The sequence below is a fragment of the Syngnathus scovelli genome, chromosome 1, assembly GCF_024217435.2.
Source record: "Syngnathus scovelli strain Florida chromosome 1, RoL_Ssco_1.2, whole genome shotgun sequence".
Lineage (NCBI taxonomy): Eukaryota > Metazoa > Chordata > Actinopteri > Syngnathiformes > Syngnathidae > Syngnathus > Syngnathus scovelli.
In genome coordinates, this window is record NC_090847.1 from 10,679,798 (window position 1) to 10,707,745 (window position 27,948).

Sequence of the window (27,948 nt, forward strand, 5' to 3'; positions counted from 1 at the left end):
CACAAATTGACCACTTGATGGCAGTGTTGGAATAATATGGTGGATTCCACTCATGTTGGACTAACAGAGGACCCTCCACCGGGCGTCCCTGATGCACTCGCCGACAAACAATGACCGCGTCCGAATTCTAAGGCTACTCCGCGAAGGTCGCATCTCTGGCTACGTTTTTTTTTTGTGTTGCATGACGTCAGTTCCAGTCGGTCACGTCCGCACGTGGTTGACAAAATCTAGAAATCTGGCTGGGTCTTTTAACGTCTTCAAAGGCTCCTTATCATGTAGCCTCCGCGGACCGCATAAATCGTGGCAAATTTGGACAGTATTTAGATTGCGATCTTGTGCACCAGAAGTGACGTCATCTAATCGGAACGCCAGTCTTTGGAGGACGCAGCTTTTGAATTTGGACACAGCTAGCGATTGACCCTGCATGTTTTGGGGGACCTCATTTTGTGTGGCTCGAATAAACAATGTCATGATCTACATGTCGAGGATCGTAACGATTGGGTTTCAAGGCTCGCAACTCCCCCACACAGAACATGCTTGAGCCTCGGATGCAGACAATCAACATCACGTCTAACGTGACTGGGAGGTCAGCTCTGATGCCATTTTCAGCACGTTTCGAAAATTTCTACCTGCTATCATACCAGTAACATCCTCGCAGACGTAAGCATTTGTAGCCTCGTTTATCGCGAGGGATGTGACTCTACGTACCGCTTGAATCGGTAAAAAGCCGCATTATAGAAGCCATTTAACAATAGGTTTACCTCAATTTAAAGAAACACATTAAAAGGTATTCCCGAACGTCTGTTCTCAAACAAAACAGTGAATACTCATAACACGCTTATATTCAAATGTTCACTCTGTGGAAACAACTATTACTGGTAGCTTATAGTTGAACTTTTCAGCCTCCTCATCCCTTTAATTGCACTCCATCTCATCCAGTACACCTCAGTTTTCCTAGTCTTGACACAACATGGTACCACACTGACATTGTCAAACTCTAAATTCAGATTTGCCTGTATTTGCTGTAAAAACACGTTCAAAACTATCCCCTGGAAAGGGAATGCTGTAATATGGACTTTCCAGGTCACTTCCAGAACATTTTTCAGCAGCTGAACATCCAGCGACTACATGCTCAAATGTGTGACTGTGTGGTGGAGGTAGGAGGCCACAAATTCCATGCACACCGGGCCATACTGGCAGCATGCAGCTCCCACTTCAAAGCTCTCATCAGCTCCGGTGATGGCGCAGACGATGCAAGCGGGAAAAGTGTTGATAAAGTCAGAGGTCCCAGTTTGATGGCGCTCGACCCAGAGGTGGTGACCCCCGAGGCCTTCTCCACCCTGCTGGACATGATCTACACATCCACTCTGTCACTCGGAGCCTCCAACGTAATGGATGTGCTGCTGGCTGCCTCGCACCTCCACCTCAACTCCGTGGTCAAAGCCTGCAAGCTCCACCTGTCCAGAAAAAACTTCCCTGCCACAGCCCCAAAAGGCTGGCGGTCAGTCCAGCGGCGGGAGCATCCAGCCTCTGTGGAGCTACTTGACGAGGAGGGCGTAGAGGTGAGCCAGTCGGGGGAAGATTCCTCTGAGCATAAGAGAAAATCACATGTGGACAGGCTGAATGACAGAAAGAGGACCTGCAGAGCGCCGGGAGATGAAGAAAGTTCTCCAACCGTAACCCGAAGCACAGCTAACAGCGAGGAGCAAAGAAAGGAGCAGCTCTCTCCAGGTCACTTAAATACGGCGGTAAACATCTGGGAGGGCCAATTGGATGAGGTGGAGGAAAAATACGGCATAACCATGAGTGACTCTGAGGAGATTCAGTTGCCGAGTCAGTCAGACAGCAGCATAGGCGGAGAGACTTCAGTCAAAGATGAAGGCGAGCCCAAAGTGGAGACAGTGAGGATAAAGAAAGAAAACATGACCGACTCATCTCCTGACCTTTCTCCATCGTCACCCTCACAGGAGTCCTCTGAAGTAAACAAGGCAGACGGAGCTATTGGCTGTTTCCAATTCCAGTTATGCTCAGATCTTCCCGAAAAAGAGTGTGGAGATGAGCATGAGAGTGAGGGCACTGACAGCCTTTCTGAACTGGCCCTTTCCTGCTTCCTGAATTCTGGTCATGATGGCGAGATAGGAGACTTGGAAGAAGAAACGAGTCTCGCAAGTCTGACGACAGCTGCCACCAGTGACGCGGCTGCTCCCAGTGATGCGGCTGCAGGTGGTGCAGGTCCACTGTGTCAAAACTCAAACGCTTCTTCTGTTCAAGGTTCAGATTCAACTTTGGTTTTCCCAGTAACTTCTCTGCCTTTGCAACAGCTTCTTCCCACTCAGGCTCCGGCTTTTAGTGACACACTCATCCTCCAGCCTCCACGCAATTCCTTCACGACATTCCCCAGCCTGGAGACTCAGAGGTCCTCGAAGGGACACGGGAGATCAAGCGGAACGACTTTCCGTCGCATTGCCCCCAAAGCGATGCCAGTATGCGAAGCCTCCGGATCAGCCGGGCCTGATAAAGCGCCTCTGACCAGAGCTTCAGAGGAAGTGCTGTCCAAGTGCAAGAAAGCAGCGTCTGAAGTCAACGTGCTTCTGGTAGAAGGTGACAAGAAGTATGCCTGCAAAATCTGCTGCAAGACATTCATGAGTTTGGCGGACTGTAAGAAGCATATTCGTGTCCACACGGGAGAAAAGCCTTATCCTTGCCTCAAGTGTGGCAAACGCTTCAGCCAGTCATCGCACTTGTACAAGCACTCCAAGAATTGCGCCTGCTTGAACTGGAAGGACAAAAGTTCTTTCCAGGACACTCTGCATGCTCTCTAGTGCAGTCATTATCCAACATTTTTAGAATTATTTTATTAATAAATTGGTTAGAATTTTGTTTGTGTTAAAATGTATTTAAACAAACATTTTCCCCAACTGTTTATTAACATGTTATTTCTGCATATTTGGTATTTTGTGATTAAAAAAATAAGTTAAACAATATCACTCAAGAAAGATTGTCATTGTTTTCCAAAGTAAAAGTAAACGTCTGCAGATTAAACACAAAATAATGAATGCAGCCTGATTTAAGAATTATACTGACACTAAATTCTTGAATTTTTTATGAGAATTCACTGACAATGAAGCATATAGAGACTGCAATGGGCACAAACAGCTTTAAATTCAAACTAATCGTAATTATTTATTCTCAGGGAAAATAAAGTAATGCACTCTACCAACTGGAATGGAAGTTCACATTCAACGTAAACAGCTCCGCATATTGAGAACGCTACTTCAGTAAAAAGCCAGATAGAGAATCAGTGATTCCTAGTTTTTTTTAAAGTGCCGTTAACAGGTTTGTACAGATGTCATACATGAAGATAATTTTAGAATTTGTGTAATTCAATTTCAATTCAAATTGGTCTCGAAATGTATTCACTGCAGCATCCAAGTTGGAGTTGAAAGGCATGTTAGAGGTTCTAGAAGGTGAGTTCACTGGGCATTTGTGTGTCTTGTAAACCCCCCAGCAGGTTTCGGGCTGCCAAGGAAGCCATGACCCCTCTTGTGGAGTAGGTGGCGCTGCCGATGTGCGGCAAAACCACTATACAAAAAAAAGCCAGGCATGGTGTGAAAGAAGAATTGAGCAAAAGAGGAAGCAGACATAGTAGATACATCTAATTTTAACACTCTTTACTTACCACAGTTTTTGAGTCTAAGAAGCGGGTGGTTTGTCGGGATTGGCTCGGGTGTTGTTACATCCAGGCCAGCCGCAGCGATTTCTCCATTAGTCAGAGCCTCGTACAGATCCTCTTGGTTCACGATAGCACCCCTTGAGAGACAAAGGAGGTGGATTAAGTCTGTTCGGTTCTACTGAAGGTACAAAAAGCAACGCACAAATGTTGGTGTTTACTGTGCAGATCATGATTTTCAGCGATATTGAAACGTGTCTAAGTATCGGACAGGTACTTTAAACAATTCCTACAACAAAGGAATAACACATTGGGAAATCGCTCAAAATCTGTCGTCAGATGCATTTTTTTTGTCATTTATCATGGAAATTGGTGAGAAAATATGAAGATGAGATCGTTTGTCTCATCAATTAGCCTTCAACCTAATCCACTCCAAATATAACGAGGAAATATTTCACTGTCGACACTCAATAACTGTCTATACTTTCTTTACGATCTACCTGCTTGCGTTGATGAAGACAGCAGTGTTTTTCATCTTGCTGAAGAAGGCCTTATCGCACAAGCCCTGGGTCTCTGGCGTCAGCGAGCACAAAACCACTATGAAGTCACTCTCAGTCAAAAGTGCGTCCAGAGGAACTGCGACAAACGGCCAGAGAGGGGATCAAAGTTTATTTCCCACACATTTTGTCGAGAAATATTTTTGTGTGTGCACAAACCAACAGTATTGAACCCCCATTCTGCTCTAAATCATCGTTCATGTTGATACCGCATTTGTTTTCTCACCAAACTCGCCATTGAACTCAGCGGCATCAGCTTTGGCTGTTCTCCCGGTGTAGAGCAGCCGTTTCACTCCAAACGGCATGATGCGCCGGGCAAAAGCCATCCCTGAACGCAATTATTACAGAACGTTCAGGCAGCCCATCCAAACTTGAACCATAGCCAGCATTCAGTCCTGCAATTTGGAGGATAAGTCATGGAAGGAAAGGAGCCTCACCGATGCGTCCCAGTCCGATGACTCCCACGGTGCTGCCTGATAGGCCGTATCCACACATCCAGAGTGGCGTCCACGAGCTCCAACCGCCACTGTCAGACAATGTTAGGGATGGCATACAACATTAAGGAAATTACTTTTGCTTGATGATAACACAAAGCATTACAAGTTCTTGAGCAAACAAATCATTCTTGGGAATCTAATATGTGGTAAAAAAAAAAAAAAAAAAAATCTGATTCCTCTCTCTATTTAAGGGAATTTCTTGCGGCGCTTTGTGTCAGCTAAAACATTTTAGATTCTGCTGCTCAATAATAATTGTCAGTATAATCCTCAAAAATTCATGCAGGCAAACTCTTTCGAGTAACTTGCTAGGACAGACTTTTTCACTTCTTCCATTGCTTCAGGTAATCTGCGAGCTGTGGCCAGAAGAAGGGCAACAGTCAGTTCAGCTGTAGTGTCAGTCAGGACGTCGGGAGTGTAGCCGACACGTATGCCACTGTCAAAAACAAACAAAATACAAGATCAGCAATTTCCTCTTATATGCAAATGGACTGTTTTATCTACAGAGTTTCTGACCGTTTCTTTATTTCATCAAGAGCCAAGTGGTCGAATCCCACGGAAAAAGTGCTGATTACTTTCAGGTTGGGTCCTGTGATTTAGAACATAGCAGTGGCTTGGTATTTGAAACATACAGGGTGTCTCAAAAGTCACTCTACGCTTCCTTTTTTCTATTTCCTTTCATGTATTGTGCCGACAGATGGCTTTGCTGCTTGTGTAAGCATGTTAACTTGCTCATCAATTGACACTGCAAAGGTCAAGGTGAACTCTGTCCAAATGATATCTGACTTTTGGTACAGCCTGTTGAGACACCAACATTATTTGCTCATAATCAAATGATTACAACAAGTATTAAATTGGAAATAATGTTGCAGGGCTTAAAACTGAAAGCATTCAGCAGTGCAAAACCTTTCGCGAATGAAGTCAGTTTGGTGACTTAGCTAAAAATAAGAGTACCTGCAGCATCTAGAACCTCAGCATCGATTTTATCTGACAGCAGACACAGGAGACCGTGGGCCCCTTGCACGCCTTTGAGAAGCTCTGCTCGTGGCACAGGACCCGCGGAGTCCCACAAACTAACTTCACACCTGTTTCCATAAAAATATAAGATGACAGATCATTCCACTATGAACTGCAATATCACGTGCATTGTTTTGTGCATCGGAAGAAGGCTATAAATGATTGGTAAACTACAGTAACCTACTTGAAAGCGAAAGGGTAGTTAGTGGGCATGCATTTACAAGTAATCCTGTCAAAAAAGAATCGAACAAGGCATAATCAAAATATGCATACACTCCAGACGTTGACAGAATCTTCATCCCATCTGGTGGGAGCTGCCGGGTTACGAAAACTTTCATAGCTTTCTTAACTGCTGTCATCCTACTCAACCAGAAATGTGAATCGAAACCCTTATAAGAACGCACAATTTATAAGTATCTCGTATTCGGCCTAATTTCGGCTAGTTAATTTATATTTTGACGACGGACTCTTCTGGACACGCTCGCCGGAAGTAACCACCTCCTTACGTAAAATTCTAAAAGCGATTTGTTTTGAGACGATAATCTTACCTCAAATATACACACGGTTGGGTTCATATATAGTATTGTGTGTATTTGGTATATTATAAATTTGTTAGCTGGTGATACATAAAAGGCATTTTTTACTCTTAAGTTGGACTTTGCGTCGCCCGTGGTTTACGTACGTAAATTGCGTATGGTTCCACTACTGGGGTCGGGAACACAGCCGCTGTCAGCGTCCTCCGCGTTTTAAGGGTACAAGCAGTAGACGGAAACAGCTGCTGGGACTCCAGTTTGTAAACGTAAGAGATAATCATTTTCTTCTCTGGGTTTTCTTCCTTTTTTATTGTTGACAGAGTTGTGCATTTGTAGCATGCGCTACCGCTAGCTGCAACAGGCTAACATAAACAAAATTTTCAGTGTTTGTGGAAATAGCTTTTCAATCGTAAACCAACAGATCTGATCGTGACTTTTCAGTCCTATTTTGCGTTGTTTTTGTTTTTATTTTTACTACTATGTACTTATTACTTATAGGTTATTACCTAGCATTAAAATTAATATTCTAAACCATATCTATACCTCACTTTGAAGTGCAAATTTGTGTTTAATTTTTTTTTCATGTCAATCTGATGATGGGAAGATTTAAATTCCAAATGGGGCTTTTCTATTTTCCACTTCGTTTTTTATTGCTGCAATGATTAATCAACAACTGATCAATTATTAAATTAATTGACAGGTGTGTGGGTAACCAATCGATTAGAAAATTGTCCAATATAAAATTGTCTACATTTTTATGGTGAGTCATTTTCTCAACTATTTCAGCCTTTGTTCCCTTTATCTTTGTATTGATTGCTGTTTGAGTTTTTGAGTATACTTCATTTGTCCAATTTTTCTTCTTCCTCTACTTCTTGGAGTTTGGCTCTTATCTGTCCATTTCTGAACCACTTATCTGCAATATATGTTTCTTCCCAAACTGCAAAAAACAAACAAACATTAACTTCTTTTGCAAAAAAACATGAAACTGTCAATTGCACTTGACTTATGCAATATCCACAATTTCCCCAATCCTCAACTCAGTACAATATAATATGGTAATATTATGAATTATTTGTTCATTTAATGGATGTACGTATTCACATACATATACCTCTCCAGATTGTACGGCTGTCTGCGCCTGCACGCTTTTGGCCCGAGGAACCTGCAAAACTTGTCCTCGCTTGCCAGCAGTACCTTGAGCGGAGCGACACTTGCACTGTCCAATGGCTCTGTTGACTCTGCACAGGCTCCCCTCCATCAGCACTGCTCCCGTGAGTCATCTTCACGCTTTGTAGTAGTCAAGTCAAGCCAGTCATTTTGCATTATACCTTCACTTCACTTCACTTTGTTTTACCAGTGTAGAAATATATTTTCAGAACTCTAACGTCAGTCAGCTCTAGGACAAAACGACACCATATCAGTGCAATAACAATATTTGTTTTCATTGGATGAAATAGGTTTAGGGAGCAAACATTCCACAGATGTTTTGTGACTTCATCAAAGCTGATTCATTACAGCGGAGATGGTGCAATCGGTTCACTTCCCGTCCGTCCAAACGCTCGCTGTGTCATCAGCTTTTACTGTCTCATCTTTTACTGTCTCATCTTTTGCTGTCTCATCTTTTTGCATTCATCCAACTTTAAACACATCTTCATCTTAACAGCAAGAGGTGTCATCAAGTAAGCTTGAGTCCACGTTTCATTTCTGCATATTTTATCATAGATGCTAATCATGCTGCTATCTTAACTTATGTTCTTTTTCTTTTCCTTCTTCTCTTCCAAATACCCATTGTTCTCCTGCCCAGTCCTCCACTCAAATTTCTTTTCCCCCTCTTCTTGACTCTGTCTGGACTTGTCAGTTGCATAACAGGTAATGTTGCTGTGTCACATTTCCTTTTTCCTGAAGCCCCTTTAATAGGTTTGGCTAAAAATGGCTCTCTTTTGTATTGTGTTTCTAATTTCTCTGCCATTCGACTCCACTTCCAGGCTTTTTATCCATTCTTAACACCCTGTATCCCGCGCCTTACTTATTTATCACCATGTCTGTCTCGTCACTCCAGACTTCCACTGCGTCTTATCAGCGTCGTACCACATATCACCCTCAAAATGACAGAACACTCCCCGCCAGCTATTTATACTCCAAATTTGGACACAGTCTTCAAGTCTGCTCAAATGCCACTTTAATAGCCTTGGCAAACACCACTTAGCAAGACACCCCGACCCTTCCAGTTTAGAGCAGACATTAAAATGTATTTAGCCTTGCGACACTGATGTCAAAATATCTCACTGGCTTTAAATTTCTGAGCCTAAGTTCTTGTGATTTATTTGATCTTCCAAGGATGAAACCACCCAAAGAAGAGGGCGATTTCAGAAAAGGTATGCTGACGCCACTACATTGTAACCATGACAGAAACCTCAGCCTTTGTGAGCTGTTGCAATATAATAATGTGTCGCACTGGTCACCAGGGAGAGCTTTGCCCTCGTGAAGGGAGCAGTGCTCCTGCTGGATGAGGCCCAGAGAGAGGAGCTTCAAGAGGAGACGCCACCTCCCCAGAAAGAAGACTGCCCCTCAGACAAGCGTCACAGACACATTCACGCCATGGTTGAGCTGCTTCGTCCTGAAGATAGTATCAAGCTGGTGAGGGCTCGTATTTACACATATTTATTGAGAAAAAATGTGTCGAACAACGAATCCATTGTCAAGGCGTAGCCTGAAATCGCTTCTGTACATGATCGGTCAGTCACATGAGCTTTAAACATGTTACGGATGCTACATACATTTTGTTGCAGTTTTCAAAATTCCCCCTGAACAGTTTTTAATCAATTTGCTCATTTTACAGTTGGATTAATTTGCTTTAAAAACAAGTGGCCATCTATCCGGATGCCAAAATACTGCTTGAAATAATGAGAGCTAGACAGGGCTGTTGGTACATAGTAATTAGACAAACACAAGGCACCAATTTCACTTTGCAGGGCAGAAAGTTGTTTAACTGCTTAGTTACAATATACCGTATTTTCCGGACTATAAGTCGCTCCGGAGTATAAGTCGCACCAGCCATAAAATGCCCAAAAAAGTGAAAAAAAAACCCATATATAAGTCGCTCTGGAGTATATGTCGCATTTTGGGGGGCAATTTATTCGACAAAATCCCACAACAAAAACAGTCATGACCGAGCAACAACAGGCTAAACGATAGCAACAACAGGCTAAACGATAGGTATGCTAACGTGACAAACACAAACAAAGAGCTGAGAACGGGCCTGACGTAACATATAGAGTGATTAAGGACAACTATTACATGAATAACATGTTTATGAAACCATCGGTGTCAATCCAATTCATTAAATAATAAAAAAACGCGATTTATAGTCCGGAAATTACGGTAGCAACATTTTAATTAACATACAAGTTAATTTCAAAATGCTACAAATATAATAGAGCCATATTGAAAATCATGTGCTTACAAATATAACAACAATCAATTGTTATTGACACTGACATTGTCTGTGTTTAATTATATGATGGTTATTGTGGTGTTAAGTTGTGCTGCCTCTTGGTGAGAGTTGTCGTCAATATTTTTTCTTCACGCAATTTGGCGTCAGCGAGACACTGGATAGACCGGTTATCTGGTCGTATCCATCAAAACAGAGCGTTGTTATCTTTGGTGCAATGTTGGATGCCTTTCTCACATTGGATCTGATTAAAATCGGAAAACAGAGGTCACGGTTGTTGATAATATGAAATATAAATAAGATGAGGCTAAAAGGTGGGCTGTCCTCAGTAGAGCTTCATTGCATGGCCCTACGCCAATGCAATCTTAAATTGCTTGGTTGTTCTTTACTGTGTAGCTACAGGATTTGTTGTGTGCAGAGTTCCCCATTTCCTGACTTAGTCTAACTTCTGCTCGGCGCAGGCCGTGCAACTGGAGTCCGTCAGCACGGTCCGAGTCCGGTATCTTATCGTCGTCTCCACCCTCGCGAACAAAGATGAGACCATTCTGCTCGGCATGGATTTCCCCAAACAGGACAGGTGTGTGCAACCAAGAGAAAGACCAAATTAGGCATCATCAGCAAATATTATTTATCTGCTTGTTTTCAGTGATGAGTGCACTATTGGCTTGGTTATGCCCGTCTGGAGCGACACACAAGTGTATCTGGATGGAGACGGGTAAGGGCGAATGTCTTGCTATATTTTAGGATTTGAGATGGGGATTTTGAAATTAGGATTATTTTTATGATGGCGTGTCGCTTGTTCACATTCTTAAATAAGTTGGCAACATTAACAAAAGATATCAAACTTTATAATACTGTCAACAAGAACTCGTACCAATGAAAATTCAACTCCCTTAAGGAAGTAACAAGTGAACGAATAAGCGATTCGATACAAATGGCAGAAATATGCAACTGAGTTTCTGGCCAGGGAACATATGAGCAAGGAATGTTGCTATTTATGGAGCTGAATCATTCCCCATGAATTGTAACTGCTCCTATCACTTTCTCGTGCTCTTACATAAGCCTGGTATCATGTGAAATCATTTGGCGCGAACTCTGATAATGAGGATATGCTTGAAAACATTTTGCGTGACACCATTGCTGTGTTCTTGCCAGTCCTCTGTCACACATTGTGTCACTCTGGACATTTTATCCCATTTGCCTCTGCTGGTACAACATGAAGAAAGGAGGCTCTTTCCTCATCACGTCAACTTGCGCCTCCAACTGTGTCAATTAGCTTTTTACACATTTGTCTGTGGACACGCTGTTCACTCCTTTCATTTGATGACAGTCGCCGCTAATTGACGCTGAGTAACTTCATTGTCCTCTTGGGCCAGCGTATTTATTGTAATTTGTTAGTACGTATTGCTTTCCTCGCTTCCCCTGTTGTCGCTTTTGTACCTTTTGACTTGATCGGGTTTGCATCTCCTTCTCACAGTGGTTTCAGTGTCACATCAGCAGAAGAAACAAGAATTTTCAAGCCGGTTTCCATGCAAACCATGTGGTGAGTTGTAGTGTCAACACACAAAGTCATGTTTCTCATACACCAAGAGTCAATTTCCTACTGTTTATGCTGTTGGATCACAGTTACGCTGCGGGCCTATTCCTTAAGACAAGACAACATACAAAACTTCCCTTGTCACGCACGGTCATACCTTTGGGCAATTTAGAGACTTTAGAGTGTTTTTTCAAAGTATGATGCAAATCTGAAGATATCCAATGCCGTGCTTTTTTTTTCTTTTGCTTATGCTGCTGTGATACCTAAACTGTACTACATGAGAGCCATAAAAGTTAACTCCTATTTTTCTCTTTCAAGGTCAGTACTGCAGTCTTTACACGGCTGTTGCGAACGGGCCGTCAAAGGCGCCGTGATCCCGGGCTGCGGCCTGGAGTGGGCCCAGTATTACCATGGGCACATCGAGTCGGACCGCCTCTGTCTCAACGAGTGGGAGGCCATGAATGACTTGGAGTCTGTCAGGAAGGACAGCGACGGTCAGAGGTAAAGATGGCTGAATTAGAAGAGGAAGAAATTCAGTCTTCCAATCTGTTTAGAATTGAGAAACACCCAAAATACATGTCTGGATTTTCTGGAATGTCACAAGGGACTCTCTGTATTCCATGTGCAGCAGTGCAGACAGAACCTCGAAAGAGAGGCTGATCAAGGAGCACTTGAGGGACATCATGAGGACAGAAGACCTGGATAACCTCACATCTAAAATGGTACTAGTTGATCGAGAGACAAAAGCGAAAAATAATGACAGTGGTTTTTAACCCATTCCTCCCTCCCTCCCTCCCTCCCTCCCAAAACCAACCCTCTTCCCCCATTGTAGGTCCACACGGCCCTGAAGACTCGAATCGGCTTTGACATTAGGCCGTTCAAGGAGTACATTGACAATGAGATCCTGGTCACAATGGCTCAAATGGACAAACCATCCAAGATTTTTGACTACCTTTACTTGGTGAGTGATTTTATTTTGAAACAATTCCAAGAAGTCTTGGTTTTCTTTTGCTGGGTCAAAGTCATCTAGCTGGTCTTCCTTCCGCTATTTTTTTCCCTTTGCTTTCAGGGCTCCGAGTGGAACGCGGCCAACTTTGAGGAGCTGCAGAAAAACAAGTCTGTTGTTTTTCTTTGAAACTCCATATTCTGACGTCTCCTACATTTGCGTTTTCACCACCAAATTCGCATTGTCTCTTCAGCGTGGGCTACATTCTGAATGTGACGAGGGAGATTGACAACTTCTTCCCAGAATCCTTCACCTACATGAACATCAGAGTGTACGACGTGGAGGCTACTGACCTGCTACCCCACTGGACCGACACGTACAGCTTCATCAACACTGCAAGGTAGTCCGCATTGCAGTCCTGGAAAACACCAAATCTGCTGTTAAACGACAAAGCAGGAAATGTGTGTTTGCCCGCAAATCCCTTTCGGACAACAAAGCATGAAAGCAGCAAACATTTCCTGAAAAAAAATCACCTCCACAGGAAAGGTTTTACAAATGTAGACGTTAGAAATATTTGGTGTTCTAGTCTGTTGAACTTTTTATCTTGTAATTGTGCTGTGTCAGCATCATTTAAGTAAACAGATGCTGCCTTGCCCTTTTTAATTGGCCAACTTTTTTGTTGACTTGTGCGATGCAGGAAAAGCGGGCAGGCGGTATTGGTGCACTGCAAAATGGGCGTGTCTCGTTCGTCATCCACCGTGATCGCCTACGCAATGAAGCAGCAGCGCTGGTCGCTGGATGTGGCGTTAGCCTACGTGAGGGATTGCCGCTCCATAATCAAACCCAACGACGGCTTCATGAAGCAGCTTCAGACCTACAATGGCATCCTCAACGCCAGGTCAGAAACAAAGCTTTACAAAGTCATCCATTGAAGTGCAGAGTGTCTACAAAGTCGCTTTACAATTTTTTATATATATATATATATATATATATATATATATATATATATATATATTTCAAAAGCAATTGATGAGATAAACAGTCCAATTGGTCAGTGTTTGAGTGCTTTTTGCACAACTAACAAGGAGCTGAATTTGCAAAATTGACCAGTTTTTTTTATTACGCTTAACAAACAGAAAAACTAGAAATGTCACAGAAAGGCATTTACTCATTTTGTCTTTCTCTTTTAAAATAACTTTGAAAAATTGGAAAGAGCCTCTGTGGACACCTTGCCCACCTTTGTGAAATAATGGCTTGAAAAAGCTTTGAAATCATTTTGATCTCCATTCCAGCCAGCAGCGTCACAGTTTACTCTGGAGGCGAAAGTCCAAAGACCAAAGGCAGAAATCTGAGCGCAAAGACAACGTAGGAGAGAAGCCAGGCGATGAGGATGAGGAAGCTGGGGATGAGGAGGAAGATGATGATGAGGAGGAGGATGATGACGAGGAAGAGGCGGAGGATGAAGGACTTGACGAGGGTGACAACATCACAGAGAGCAGTGATGAAAAAGAGGAGTCTGTGGAAGAGGTATTCCCGATTTGCATTTTACTTCCTTTCAATAGGGAAATTTGATTTGATATACGCTTCATGTCCTACTGTATGAGAAATGTAGTCAGTCCATTTTGTATCGTGAAGTTACGTTGCATATAGTACATGTCCCTTATCCGGAATCTTCGCAGGTGTTTGTGCAGCCTAGTCCCAACCAGGAAGCTGGGCAGATAGCGCCACCTGTCCTCATCACTGTAAACTAACACTCACACGCTGAACACATAGTGCAGCAGCTCCCGCCTCACATTCTTATTTATTCACTTTTTGTGTCTCTGAAGGCTCCAAGTTTCAGTCGCAGTGGCAGAATGAACCTCTTCTCCCTTATGCAGTCCATCAGTGAACTAGACGATGCAGACAAAGGATGCAATCAGGTGAGCGGCTTTGTCGATCTGGTTTGCCTAAGGTTCAAGGAAACTCACCCTGCTGTGCAAATGGCCCACAGGACATTTAGTATTAGTTTTTTGCATGGGTAATGTACACAGCAGGGAACCCAAAACAAGAATATGATACTGTATATTTATAGACAAGGGCACAGATAGAGAGGACTGTAAATTAACTTCATAGAGCAAGAGCTCCATCAAGGTTGGACAATCCTAATTTGGAATTTGAGGGTAGACCTGCATTTCTACCTAACTTCTTCATAGAGCAGAATTTTGTCAATAGGACACATGCATTATTGTTAATTAGGCCAACTGTTAGATATTTTTTTAAAACGTATTTTGCACCATTATGACATATTTGTATCTTAAAATGGAGACAATAATCTGTAATATTCTATAATATAGATCACAGCGTATCCCAAAGCTCCTCCTTATCTGTCATAGAAAAATGCACATAAATGTGAATTGGCTCCCTCATCTTATCTCCGTCCTTTCTTTTCAAAGCTGCCTGCCAGTCCACGACGATCACCTCGACAACGAAGGCGGAGCCATGGCCGAAAGGGTTTGATCCACCAGAGCGCCTGCGTGGATCTGTCACCCGAACCACGCAGTCTCCCGGACGTCGCGAACGACAAACCTTGAAGCTGTCAGAGGAAAAAGAGCTTCTTTTTTTAAAGGAACCGGACTTATAACATGGCAAGGATGATTCTTTTAGTTGATTACTCAATGCAAGTCTTGTTGGTTCACTGCTTGCTGTACTTCTGCAGTATTTGAACGACATCAACTGGCTTAGACTTTGGTTTAGTTCATCCAGTGTTTTGACAACATTTCAGCACTCCAGAATATCAACTATGCAATTTTTCTTAACATTCAGCCATTTGAAAGTTATATCCACTCAAGAGTCACAAGACTCACTGAAGTTTTTATGAGTTTCTAAGCTGTACGGATGGACCAAGTCAAAGCCAGTTTTATGGTGCACACCACTTTGTCATTAAGTCTGTATTCCAATGTGCCAATGAATATGTCGAATTGAAAATCTTTATCACTGTCAGATTTATGTTTTGCATATTTTGTTATTCCAGCTGTACGAGTGCCTTCTAGCCGAGAATGATGATATTGTGTTTCGTTGCCACCGTATGCATTTAAAGTTGCTTTATGCTTGGATTGTAACATCATGGGTATTTTGCATGTTGCATGAATAAACTGCTGATGTTTTGTACCAGCCTGTGATAAATTATCCTTCAGGTATTCAGTCTTGAGTATTTATATTTTGCTTCATTACTCTAGATCCTGTTTGCAGGATCTCGAGGGGCTGATCTGATTGTTTTTCCTGTGCTAACAGCTCATTGTTTTAACACGCTTGCACCTTATTATCCAACACATCAAATATCCTGAGCCAACTTCAAGCTAAAGTATAATAAATACTGTTTTGTAAACACTGTACACTTTGGATGACGTGTTTAACGCCAGTTTGCGCAACTCGTGTTTTCAAGTACATGAAAATAAAAATCTGCATTTTTTTTTCTATTTACTGATTGATCTCAAGTGGCAAACTTTAGCAACATGGGCCAACATGATATCCCTGACGTCTGTTTAAAATCTGTAATTCATTGTAACAATCAAATACATTTATTTTCCAATTAAGTTGTACAGGTCATGTGGTAAAACTTTCTTTTTCTTGGTCTAATGTTTTGTATCAAAACCCCAGCATTTGAACAGGGGTGTTATATCCACCGCATGTGGTTTCTGTCATCCGTGCTGGCAGTTTTTCTATATGGGCCCTGCAGTTCACTGAAAGGACAGGCACAGTAAAACAGCCCAATTGTGTCATTGTATTGGCATGATGGCTATTTTAACATGAAAATGAATTTTACAAAACATGAGCCCTAAATTTAGGATCCAATGTATTTCCTTCTGGGTTCACTGAGGATGATTCCTCCAGCTTTCATTGCTGCCCGGAATGACTGAACCTGTACAAGACAATAAAAATCACGACACGTCAACAGTGATGATGACAAACGTCAATAGCCAGAGTACTGCCGCACTTACGGCATCTGAGCGATATGTCCAGGGAATGGCCCTGTACACCATCCTGGTGATGCCAGCCTGCTTGCATCTATGCGCCAGCACCTCACCCACGGCCTGACATGCCGCCACGCAGTTTGTGGAGGGCAGCTCCTTCTTCAGTGCCCACTCTTTGGTCGAACATGAGAGCACCGGGTCGGGTGAGGAGCATGAGAAGACTTGTGCTGTCACAAATTTCTGACTGCGGGAAAACACCAACCTAGGGGTGGGGGAAAAACAATTTCCTTGACAATAATTACTATTTTCCTGATAGCCAGAACTTGTGGCAATTTAGAGATACAGAGAACAAAAAGCCATAGGCCAATAATGAACCGACGACTATGCAGGGTGACTAAATGGGACCAGTGACCTGTGGTAGAACTCGCGGTGAGGCCATGTCGTCTTCCAGCCACGGTCCTTCACTGCCAGGGCCATCAGCTCCAGGGTCCTCGGGTTTCGGTTCATAAAAGTAGGATTAACTGACTCGTTTTTTGCCGTGCAGGGCTCCGGCTGAGTCGCCGACTGGGTCACACACCGAGCTGCGTCCATTACAAACATTGGATCATGCTTACATGCTAAATAAGTCACATTGGATCTGTATTTGAAGCCTTGTGTTTGAAAAGCCACTTAAGTCGTGATAAATTAATTAACAAAATAGAATCATGACTTTACCTGGTTGGTTTGTTGCCACAGCATATCGCTCCATTTGACCGAACAGCAGACGAACCCCTCGACTGATGTGGCTCAAAACCATTTTCGCTATAAATTTATTACAATCACATATGGAAATGTGTTATCATTCAAGTAGTTAATGGTAGTCACTAAAGAATAAAAAATAAATAAAACAAAATCGTGACGTTCATACTTTTTACTCCGTTAAGTCTGTAATGTATCGACAACAAGGGCCATGTTTGACATTCACGTTGGATCCGGGTACGTGATTTAAAATAGGAACTGACGGAAACAAAAGAAGTTTCGAATGTTCCGCTGTAAATGTATGACGTCATGCGACGTTTTGACGCTTTGACACTTAAATACAACTGAACATAACACAATTGTGTTATATTCAGTTTTATTTGGGCCTCAAAAAGATTTTCATATTAATTGAAATTACCCATTAGTGGTAGACGAGTAATTAGCTAGACTTAATTATTAGTAGACTACTAAAAGCCGTTCTACGTAGCCACCGCAGGAATGGAACTTCATGTAAACGAGGAGCCCGTGTTCTTTAGATTTCATATTATAAAATAATGAATCTTGATTATTTTGGTCCTATTCAGTAATTTATTATGATGGGAAGATTAAAAAATAAAATTTTCAAAGCGGGTGCGTGGTGTCAGATACGATGAGCCATATGTACTGCGGTAAGAAAAACAAGCATTTAAAAAAAATCGGATTACTAATTAGTGTCATTTAGAAAATACCTGATTAAGATGTTCAATCATTCATTGGTCGATCTGACGAGGCAGTAACACTACCGTATGTTAATTTTTGCATAAATCCTTTTCAAAGTAATGGTGAAATTTATATGTAGTAAGTGACTGCTCACATGAATACAAGAACACAAGAAAATTACTTTTAATTTCAGTCAAAATTTGATCACTTTGACAGTGCATAACAAAGGGGAAAATATAACGTCCTGATGTGGTTCAAAATATTGCATGGTAATGTGGTCCCAACAACTTAATGACTGACTAGCTTGCTCAGTAAGGCACACGAGAGATCTCGTACTAATGTTTTAAGATTAAATTGTTAACACTGGCATGTGCAGAAGTGACACGGCATTGTGGTGTATTTAGCAGATGGGGCGTCAGATAATTACTTGCTAACATTTGATAAATTCATTTAAAGTTCAACACACCAATTCAACATGGATTGCCACAAATCTCCCCTTTAAATGTAAGATCATTGTAAATGTCACAGTGAAGGTTTCAATAACTAATAACATTTTTAGGAATGAAAAATTAGAATGTATTCATATAACACATTGAATAAAAATTGAAAAGGGTCTAGTAGCATATTTTTTACAGAATGCAACTGATTTTTAGATTTCATTTTCATGATGCCATAACAGTCCATACCATCATGTTCATTGTGCAATTAAACTGCCTCAGTCCACAGATCACTGTGTTAGTCTATTGCAGTCCAAAATATCGACGAGGTAAATATTCTTTGGCCAGAATGATGTTCATATGGCAGCTGATGCATTGATCAAAGATGAGAAAGAGAATGGGTGTAGCTTGTAGCCTGTGCCACTGTAGAACTTGTTCTGGAACTCCACCCTGGAAGAAAAACATTCAATGGCCACACCATTTTAAAGACTACCTGTTGACAATACAATGACATCCAGCTCTGCTTTAGACACATAGGAACATAAAGCATTTCTATGAGATTATCTAACTTTAAGCAAGGTTACTCAAAGATTCTGGGTCTTTTGACCTCTTGCCGAGGTCATCGAGAGGGAGGGAGCTACAAATGCTGCACTCATGCAGGGATGTCAGATTTATGTGATACGGAAATCATATCAGACCTTTTAAATTTGCCCAAAGCTATGATAGGTAGGAGTGATTTCGTATTCTGGTCACCATATGTGGGCATACACTTTTTTAAAAAACGTGACGATTTGTTGAAAATTATTTTTCTGACACCAAAGCGACAGCTTGTAGCCTCTAGTTTGAGAACCACTGAGTTAAAGCATGACAAATATGGATTAAATGAGTCAGACTGCCTTCAAAGACAGACAACAAAATAAGAGTGGGGGGGGGGGAAACAGTGATTTACCAGTGCAGACGGAGGGCGTGCAGGAAAGCCGAGAGGCCCTCCATAATCAGCAAGATGGAGATGGTCAACACAGCAAAGAAAGCGAAGACTACAAAGAGAACTGCAGAGCCCACGTAGCCCTGCCACCTCAGGGCAATGCGCATCACCATGACCCACAACACCTCTGACAGCTCTGTGGGGACAAACAACCTCAGTCAGCTGATCTTCACTGCTTGGAAATTCCAAGTCATGTGTGGTTGAATAATTCCCCGACAATAGAAAAGTATCCTTTTTAAGAGGAAGTCTGAGTGCGAGTGTAGTTTGTGTATGCGCCATGTGAGCAGCACAACTTGGTGCAAGTGTGACTAACGTGCGTGTGCCAGACTGAGGGCCCAGAGTCGCAGATAGGAGGCAGTGTTGGAGATGCAGCCCAGGCAGTATTCAATGGTGTGGATGGCCTGATGCATGAACACGTCTGCAGCATCAAACTCCTACAGATAAAAGAGCAACATTTTGCGCAATGGCTTCATTCTGTTATCAAGACCAACATATAAAAAAAACAGATATAGTACAATTATCGCCATAAAGTTAAAAAAGTCCCTAAAACCCAAATTACTATTGTAATATTATGCACAACTTGAACATCAACACTGCAGCTAAAATGTATCAATTAAGTTAATAGTGTTAATAAATTGCTCAAAAACAAATAGTTCCCAAACTAATCCAAATGCAAATGTATCATAGTTATGAGTTCAATGCAATTGGCCTGTAACAAATGTACTGTAATGGGGCAAGTACAAATCTTTACTTAATTATTTAACAGAATTTCTAAAGCTTGAGGTAAGTTAAAATATAAGGTATTTTAATTTGATACTAAATGAAACTTGAGACTAACTTCCCTATGTCCCATGTCTAAAGCTGCTCAAATACATAACTGACACAAATCAGCTGTTAAGACTCCTGACTAAAACCACATCATTGTTTTGTTTGCTTATGATTACATGATGTTACCATGAATGCAACTGTATCTAAATGAATGCTTGAAAACAAACAGTTTCAAAAGATTAAATATAACCGTAGTGCAAAAAAGACAGAAGGACTTCTGCCCTCACCTCCTCCCCAACATAACCTCTTCGGTCCGCGTCCCCATCCCGGGCGTTGGCGGCGCCGTCGTCGACCATCAGCGGGTGTCTGTCTTCTTGCAGATGCTGCAGGGGACAGAAAATCTTCACACAAAATGGACCCGCCTGAGGTCGAAGGGTTCAAGCCACAGGTAGACGCACTCACCAGCTGACGCCTTCTCCCCTTGTGTGTGCTGTATTCCAGTAGTGGTTTCCCGAGCAGAAGGACGGGAACAGAGCAGAGCGCCAACACCACCAGCACTTTCTGAACGATTGCCTGTATCAATCGACACAACTTTGTCTTTAGTGCTTGCCTTATAGTAACTTGGTCGTGGGTGAATTTTCTACGTCCCCCAAATGTCTGGCGTAAAATACTGAATGCTATTTTGTTGCTTTTACATTACAAGGAAACTACCACCGCTAAAAAGTCAGTTTTTGGGATACTCAAGTCAAGTGTTACATAAGCTGTGCAACTCAAAAATGTGCCGTAAAACAAAAAAAAGAAAAGAAAGGTTGCTATACTTTAAGCCACACATACCTGTCCTGTATAAAGTGGTGGGTTGTCTTCGTTTTCTGCGAAGAGGAACATGTCTATAAAATGGATGAGGATACTGGGGGCCACTTTGGACTGGGCGGGAGTGTAAGCGATCCACTTGAAGACCACCATAAACACCAAGTATCCAAACAGACACAGCATGAAGAACAGCTCTGGGATCAGCACAAGGAACACGCTGCTCAACTTGCCAAAGTGCCTGGATGGATTCACGTCATTTAGAACACGTCGGGGTCAGTACAATGGAGGTAGCAGAGAGTGGTCGCTGGGGTGTTTGGATGGTGACTTACACGTAATTGAAGAATGACAAAGAGACTCCAAAAGTCATGTGGATGATGCCAATGATAACAGACATCTTCATCTTGTACGAATTGAGAAAGGTTAGCTTGTTATTGGCCAACCCCCAAATCTGACCATAATGCGATAGAGAAGAAAATCAATTGAGAGAAGAAAGCCTGCGGGAAAGAGACCCGATCTACACATTTGACAGTCGTACCGGGTCAATGCCGAATGGATAAGGACTGGTAAAGACACCAGGCACGACAGGATCCATAGACAAAAAGTTGTTCCCAGCCAGGACGGACGAACTATAAAAAAAGGCAGCAAATATAAACAATATACGAAAAACATAGTTTGTAAGATCGTATATACATTTATTAAAAAAATAAAATAAAAAAAACTTACTTCCAAAAGTTTTTCTCAAACATTGGACCCACATGCCACCCTGAACTGAAGATGCTGAGCCCCCGACTAAAGCACTCGTTGTAAATGGCTCCCGTGTAGATGGAGAAGAGTCCCATCAGCAGAATCAGATACCGACCTCCAAACATCATCTTCCAGATCTGAAAACCCAAAACGGTCACTTTTTCCCCTTACAGAAAAAAAATACATAAATAAATGCACTGAAATGCTGAAGAGAAAACGATTTAACAGTGTGCAAGAGTCAGATACTACATGGCAATGAAATTAAAATGTCTGACAAACAACGTCGCTCTTGCTTCTGCTTGACAGAGATAGCAAAAACAAAAATTGATAAGTCAACCCTCGCTGACTGACAAAGCACACATGAAGTTTTCTGCAGAACAAAAGAAAAGAAATTTGCACCAATCTGCATATTTTGCGCTCTCTTTACCATCGGAAGATGGAAAATAATCACCCACGCAAAGGATCATAACTCCCCAAACTTTAGTGTACCTCATTATTGCTACTTCTCATCTTAGGGTCATTCTCCTCGAGAACCATCCAAAGGCCGGCCAGGGTCATTAGCAGACCATGACCCACATCCCCAAACATCACAGCAAACAGGAAGGGGAATGTAATTATGGTGTACATTGCTATGGAGACATAAGGAAGACGAAACATGAGAACAGACTTAGAAATGACGGCTCAGTGTTTGCGATGGTTTATGGCAATGTACCTGGATTGACCTCCCGGTAGCTCGCCACGCCGTAAGCATCCACAATGTTCTGGAAACCAGTGGTGAAAGAGTTGAGCGGAAACAGGGTAGGCGGAGAGGTGGATGAAGCCAAGCGGTTGTAGAAGGAGTCAACACCACTGCCGCTTTTCCTCTGAGGAGAATGCAGGCGTTTGATTCAGTTTGGTGTTTATCCGGGGAGGGGTCGCAAGTTTCAACTGATGTCTCACCCCTCCCTCTCTCAGGGCACTCTGCAGCTCAGGCAGCTTGGCGACGGGACACCACGCCTCAGCGATCAGGCACTTGTCAGTGACGGAGGGACTGCAGAGGTTCAGGACCATTTGGACCGCCTTGCACTTCTGGACGCGCACCTTCCACTGGGGCAGCACAGCCACCGCCCGCACGAGGAGCTGCTGCAGGAAGGCCTCGGTCTGAGACAACACCTTCGGGGAGAAAATAACAAAGGTCAAACTGCTCAAACACTTGCTTGCTACTCATGTTCTTTTATTAGCTAAAATCAGTCCTTTCTGAAATCAATAATAAAAATCTGCTTCAATTTGAATATGGTGTTAGAATTTGTAACATCAAGCCTATTTAATTTCAGAACATGACATGTACTCAGAAATATATTTGAAATGACATCCATTTTTTGGACACGTACAGATTGGATATCTTCGATTCTGCCTTGAAGTCCTTGGAGAATCTCCTCTCTTTCAGCTGTGTTCTCAGGATATGTAAACGTCTGCGTGCGGAAGCTTGCCGCAAAGTGAACACAGAAGATTAACAAGCTATGTGTCGTAGATGCCGAAAAGCAAAGAGTCGCAGATTTACCCACCAGTCGCAAATCTTTTTCACTTTCTGTCCTATCTGGTCCCCCCAGTACGAAATGAGGAAAACCGTCCACTGCACCATCTCACCCTGCAGATGAAATCAATTCCCGTGAGAACACAAAGTCAGAGAAAACTACGGTTTCCCGTATCCCCGTTCCCACCGTGTCTGGGTGCTCGAGACGATCCTCCATTTCTCTGAAATCCACAATGATGTAACCACGGCACGCTCGCCACAGCAGGCGCTCAAATGAGGGTACCCTCCACGGGTGGACCACTCCCGCGACAAAACTGAAAGAGTTCAATTATGCAACCAATAACATCAGCCTTTTGTTTCGCAATCATAAAGCATACATACAAATCAGGAAAACAATGTCACATGTTTTGGTTTTTATCATTAGTTTATGTGGTTCCTTCTGAAAGGGTGGTGTGGACATGCTTGATGCCGGAGACGCATGACCCGAGGGAACATGCCAGCTGGTCGAATAAAGTGTAATTGCACATCCATTACAGTAGTTGGCAGTGGCATTTTCATTGCCAGAGGCAGTATTAGGTCTAAGATGGAAAAGGTTTGGCTCATTCTCAGCTTCAGCATTCTCCCCAAATGTCCACCACTGGTTTACAGCTTTGTGCATTTCTTCAAGAGCACACGTTCATTGGCCATGAATGATAACTTGAGCATCGAAAGCAAACGCTGCTGAGGCAATTGCTTGCAGTGCTTGTATTATTTATTATTTTGTATTATTTATTGACTATAAAAAAAAATTAAAAAAATCAACAGAACATAACCGTTTGTCCGAGGACGGGGCAGGAGATACAAAGTGCAATGAATACACCAAGGAGAAATGTTTAATGGGGATTAAAAGAACGGTGGAAAGAGATGTTGAGGAAAGCGTGCTTTGCTTTACACTATGATGACACAACAACATGTACCTCAGGTGGACATCGCGGTGGTTGTCAAACAGACCTTGGTTTTCCAGAATAGACAGGGGCGCCTGGGAGAAATCCAAAAAGAAACAAGCATTCATTAGTGTCGCATGGGATTTGATAATGATGACAGAGGCGTGCTTCATGCTGTCATCACCTGCGAGGTTGTAAGAGAGTGTGCTCTGGTCAGCACTCCTCTGTACTGGCACAGCTGGGTCAGCTGAGCTCGAAGACTGTCTCTGTTTCTGGATACCTTAGGTTATAATAGAAACACACAAGAATAAGAGTACAATTCAAGATTTTCTTTCTTCTTGATATCAAAATGTATGGTGAGGTGTTTTAGCTCACTTCTCGTAGCTCTCTGGCCAGCCTCTCGCTTTCCTCCTCTATGGTGATGAGCTCGCGGGGCTGGGGGGCTGAAGGCGTCGGACAAGGAGGGGGAAGGGGCCCCTTCAACGGAGGGGACAGGGATCGATTGATCTCCTGCTCTAGGAATGCTGGAGCGCAAACAAAACGGATCACATTACTTAGGAGAGTGAAGTAGATTTCAAAAAGAGAGAACACATCTGTAGCGATGTGCACGCATCAAAATATTTTTATAATAAGCATATAATCATGATGATGTAGTTTATTTAGTTGTGTGATGTTATATTGTGTCTCGTTTCATATTAATGGTTTCGTAATAGTGGTATTAAGAGGAAGATTGAGTCAGGGATGTCCCTGTTGGTACCAAAAACATGACCTACCACTGCAATTTGGTCAGATCCAGTAAAAGCATTGTGGCATTATCAGCACTATTATTAGTGTGTAAGTTGAAAACAGAACAGGTAAATACTCACAAAATGTTTTCTCAAGCTCTTCACATCGTCTCACCTCACCAACAAATTTCCTTTGAAAGGCATTCACGTTAGGATTTAACTAAAAAAGCAGCGGAAAGAGGAAGAATGGGTTAAGTCACAAGGGAAGAGGAAAATATTACTGTTGGGTGAATCAAATCCAGCATCTTGGAATTTACACATGATGCGTCATAGCAAATAGATTAGCACTACATAATAATAACTAATGAGGGTCCAATTTGAACACTTGAAAGAGGAAATAAAAAGAAGCTGACTGTGTGTGTTGCAGGCTGAGAAGAGGATAGGACTAAGACACGAACAGAAAACTAAATTAATCTGTACAGTGCATGACAGTTCACGAGGCTAGCTGTATGATTCTCGTCTCCCTGAACTCTAAAAACCATGTGGCGAGTGTGGCTCACATCTCTGAACTCCACCAAGCCCAGCTCCCCCAATTCGCTGACACAGTTGTAGGCCGACCCGGACTGGAGAAAGAGCTGCACCAGGCACACCTCCTGGCTGCGGAACATGGCGCCCATGGCTGCCTGCACAACAACGAAACCAGACAATCTCATTCTATGTCACATCCAATAAGGTTGGCAAACTTGGCACTTTACGCAAGGTTTTAGGTACAACTGAGTTAGTCATGGACAGGGGGGGAACAAAAATGTTGCTTTTTTTTAAAAGTACTTTTACCAGTGGTGGGAAGTAATGATATACAAATACTGTTACTGTATTATTCCCACTCTTCCCCTTACATTTCAGCATCTGTACTCCCTTACGTTTACCAAAATACAGGATCAATACATCTGTTGTTAATAAAAAAAAAATTAAAAATCCATTTAAGAACAGAGTGGAAGTTGTTTTACCAGGTTTTTTTTTGTTTTTTGTTTTTGGGAGCGAAAGCAACTATGAGCAGACATAATTTAATTAAGTGTCAAAGGGGAAGCACAAAGTTCCCTTTAGTGTAATCAGAATATTCCACTCTTGCATAAAGAGATAATCTTATGGATTTCATTTCATGCCTACAAACGCTCATCTGAGATTCGTCAAACTAAACCAAATTTCAGTTTGGTTTCAAATTTTGATACACTTAAAATATTTGAGACTGCTGTTTAACATAGGGATTGACAAGTTAGCGAATATTCGATTACGTTTAAGAAATGAGTGCAGTGATTTTCTAATATTTTACTTTTAGCTTGATTTTGTCCTTACGTACAACAAAATGCTAACAGTGACTGCAACCAATATCACGCAATGCAGATTTTTATTATATTAAAAAAAAATGAAACTCAAGGCTTCTTTAGTCCTCTGTTATGACTCATACGTCAACTGGGTCAGTTGTTTTCTGTCACGCCGTACCAATTGAAACTGAGACGGAACGGATTATAAAGTAATCAACAAAACATTTTCGTCGGTGCATCATTTATGGGAAATATATTTTGTTACAAGTGCTTGTAATTTGCGTTTGTTAACGTTTCAAGCCACAAATACTCATAGACGAAACTCTGCACTTGATATTATCTAAAAGACAAAGAACGTTTATAATGGCTCGCTCACCCGTTTCTTCTCGTTCAACACTGCCGGTCTCGAAGCACTTTTGTCATAAATGTCGCCGTCCTCACCGCGTCGAACCAGGCGACTCGTTGTAAGCAAGTTGAGTGATTTGACTCACACTTCCCGTTTGGGAAAGTCACGTTACTCCAATCTCACGTGACTCCGAGAGGCGCCCGCCACGACATGCGACCGCCATCTTTTACCGTAATGTTCGAAACCTGCGAAATAAAATATTCATCACGTGGTTGAATCAAATGTGTACGAAAACCTTTGTATGCAAAACTGCCTGCCTGAGATTAGATTTCTCCATTCATCCACCCACACGTTGTCTTAAAATTAAAATTCCATACATATAGTACAAATTTCCTCTTTACGCGTGGCTAAGAACCATCTCTCTTAAAACTTTTTAACCCGCCATTACTGACCCTTTAGGCCTGCGAGTACAACCGATCACGATCACTTTAAAAACAACCACGGCTGCATACAAAGTGCAGTGCACACAGAAAAAAATGAAATGGCAGTTGAAATAAATGAACAGTAACAATAAATAACAGTAAACTTCATAAGAAATAAATGAACAGTAACAAATAACAGTAAACTCTATAAAACTGTAAACAACGTTGTGTCTCATGCCCAGACGCTTGACGTAGATTTGGCTGACTCCAAAATAAAGTGCTTTACAGAGCCAAGATGTAAGAAAGCCATACCACATAGTTTACTGTTTCTAAGTGCTGTTCTGAAAGGAGAGGCTTTATTTTAAAAAAAAAAAAAAAGCTGGATTCAACAACTTCACCAATTTTCACATTTAAAATTATGGACCAAGTTAAAACCCAAATTCAAGAGTGCTGGCTTGATTTCCTCCGGACAAGACAAAGGTGGCCTTAAGGAGAAAGTGTTTGCTTAGCAGGACAAAAATATTTTGCATCGCAGTGAATAATACTGTGCTTCCTCCAGATGGAACACATGGACAGCAAATACAACAAAAACAGCAGGGGCTCCCAAAATTGACAACTGTGGAAAACCATACGACACTGGGCCAGTGGGACTCGGAGCAACCGAAGGCCAACGCAAAAAGTCTTGTCAAATAGTTTTGACAAATAGGATCTTATATGAATATATACAGTGTAAATACAGTATAGCTATAAATACAAATATGAACACATGTACAGATACTTTAATTATACATGGCTTGACAGGACGATCATTGATTAAAAACAGAATGAAACATTCTAGCGATGTGTATGTGTAATGCCAGTACTCGGGATGCTAATGGCAGATCACGTTTGCATGAGAATAGGGACTGAAATTTGATTGCACCCCCAAAAAAAAATGTTAACGCAAAACTGCAAATTGCACAGCAAGACACATGCAATGCAATTAAGACTAAAGATGATTGCAAATATGTATATCATTTTACATATATTGTAAATATATGTAGGTCCTTACTTGTAAGAGTGTTGGAGTAAGGCTTGACTCTGCACCACTTAATAAATGCCCAACCACTTAACTATTTTGGCTTAAGCTTGACTTCCAATAAACAACGGTTTATTCCAGACACCGGTTTGCGAGTCACCAGTCAGGAGGTTGTTTTCTTTTTTATGGCTGCCTTGGATTAATTTTAATTAATTTAATTTTAATTGAAGGCAAATTGTTACCGACTTCAACTATGTGAGTACAATACTGTCCTTGTTGAGCAACTTGGCTGTGCAAAACACAATTTATGCCTTAATTCAATGCCAAAAAACACAACTATAAC

General features: G+C 42.0%; 5 protein-coding genes across 11 annotated transcripts; 2 read left to right on the forward strand and 3 right to left on the reverse strand.

Annotated features, from left to right (window-relative positions):
• The first annotated feature begins 45 nt into the window (after positions 1-45).
• Positions 46-2,984, forward strand: LOC125986611 (zinc finger and BTB domain-containing protein 5). The gene has a single exon (XM_049750390.1). It carries the CDS (start codon positions 1,071-1,073, stop codon positions 2,820-2,822), a length of 1,752 nt encoding a protein of 583 aa, XP_049606347.1. The 5' UTR covers positions 46-1,070; the 3' UTR covers positions 2,823-2,984.
• Positions 2,985-3,157: 173 nt separating this feature from the next.
• grhpra (glyoxylate reductase/hydroxypyruvate reductase a) lies at positions 3,158-6,252 on the reverse strand. 2 transcript variants are annotated; one of them, XM_049754848.1, is made up of 9 exons: positions 6,012-6,252; positions 5,676-5,806; positions 5,238-5,310; positions 5,041-5,157; positions 4,665-4,753; positions 4,454-4,555; positions 4,171-4,306; positions 3,680-3,810; positions 3,158-3,582 (listed from the first exon to the last, which is right to left on the reverse strand). In XM_049754848.1, the coding sequence occupies exons 1-9, from the start codon at positions 6,095-6,097 to the stop codon at positions 3,461-3,463; spliced, it is 987 nt and encodes a 328-aa protein (XP_049610805.1). In that variant the 5' UTR covers positions 6,098-6,252; the 3' UTR covers positions 3,158-3,460. The 2 variants fall into 2 exon arrangements, with proteins under 2 accessions (XP_049610805.1, XP_049610849.1); XM_049754892.1 differs by having other exon boundaries at positions 5,923-6,070.
• A 56-nt stretch (positions 6,253-6,308) lies between these two features.
• On the forward strand, positions 6,309-15,660 carry ssh3 (slingshot protein phosphatase 3). Of its 5 annotated transcripts, XM_049750045.2 has the most exons (18): positions 7,402-7,542; positions 7,935-7,950; positions 8,076-8,140; positions 8,609-8,646; positions 8,737-8,908; positions 10,184-10,299; positions 10,369-10,437; positions 11,200-11,265; positions 11,578-11,760; positions 11,888-11,981; positions 12,092-12,220; positions 12,329-12,375; positions 12,459-12,605; positions 12,903-13,103; positions 13,498-13,732; positions 13,885-13,947; positions 14,032-14,124; positions 14,638-15,660. In XM_049750045.2, the coding sequence occupies exons 5-18, from the start codon at positions 8,870-8,872 to the stop codon at positions 14,773-14,775; spliced, it is 1,620 nt and encodes a 539-aa protein (XP_049606002.1). In that variant the 5' UTR covers positions 7,402-7,542; positions 7,935-7,950; positions 8,076-8,140; positions 8,609-8,646; positions 8,737-8,869; the 3' UTR covers positions 14,776-15,660. The 5 variants fall into 5 exon arrangements, with proteins under 5 accessions (XP_049605987.1, XP_049605906.1, XP_049605820.1 ...); XM_049750030.2 differs by lacking the exons at positions 7,935-7,950; positions 8,076-8,140 and adding an exon at positions 6,309-6,537 and having other exon boundaries at positions 7,391-7,542; positions 11,891-11,981; XM_049749949.2 differs by lacking the exons at positions 7,935-7,950; positions 8,076-8,140 and adding an exon at positions 6,312-6,535 and having other exon boundaries at positions 7,381-7,542.
• An 83-nt stretch (positions 15,661-15,743) lies between these two features.
• mrpl18 (mitochondrial ribosomal protein L18) lies at positions 15,744-17,214 on the reverse strand. Of its 2 annotated transcripts, XM_049755475.1 has the most exons (5): positions 17,063-17,214; positions 16,870-16,956; positions 16,568-16,736; positions 16,183-16,417; positions 15,744-16,103 (listed from the first exon to the last, which is right to left on the reverse strand). In XM_049755475.1, exons 1-5 carry the CDS (start codon positions 17,202-17,204, stop codon positions 16,026-16,028), a joined length of 711 nt encoding a protein of 236 aa, XP_049611432.1. In that variant the 5' UTR covers positions 17,205-17,214; the 3' UTR covers positions 15,744-16,025. The 2 variants fall into 2 exon arrangements, with proteins under 2 accessions (XP_049611432.1, XP_049611519.1); XM_049755562.2 differs by having other exon boundaries at positions 16,870-17,147.
• A 537-nt stretch (positions 17,215-17,751) lies between these two features.
• Positions 17,752-26,361, reverse strand: tcirg1b (T cell immune regulator 1, ATPase H+ transporting V0 subunit a3b). The gene is made up of 21 exons (XM_049748254.1): positions 26,196-26,361; positions 25,058-25,180; positions 24,639-24,717; positions 24,148-24,296; positions 23,957-24,052; positions 23,806-23,867; positions 23,037-23,163; positions 22,881-22,963; positions 22,707-22,800; positions 22,276-22,488; positions 22,049-22,199; positions 21,826-21,965; positions 21,316-21,473; positions 21,128-21,218; positions 20,922-21,040; positions 20,617-20,830; positions 20,245-20,355; positions 20,070-20,165; positions 19,328-19,448; positions 18,979-19,150; positions 17,752-18,479 (listed from the first exon to the last, which is right to left on the reverse strand). Exons 2-21 carry the CDS (start codon positions 25,172-25,174, stop codon positions 18,386-18,388), a joined length of 2,487 nt encoding a protein of 828 aa, XP_049604211.1. The 5' UTR covers positions 25,175-25,180; positions 26,196-26,361; the 3' UTR covers positions 17,752-18,385.
• Positions 26,362-27,948: the final 1,587 nt, after the last annotated feature.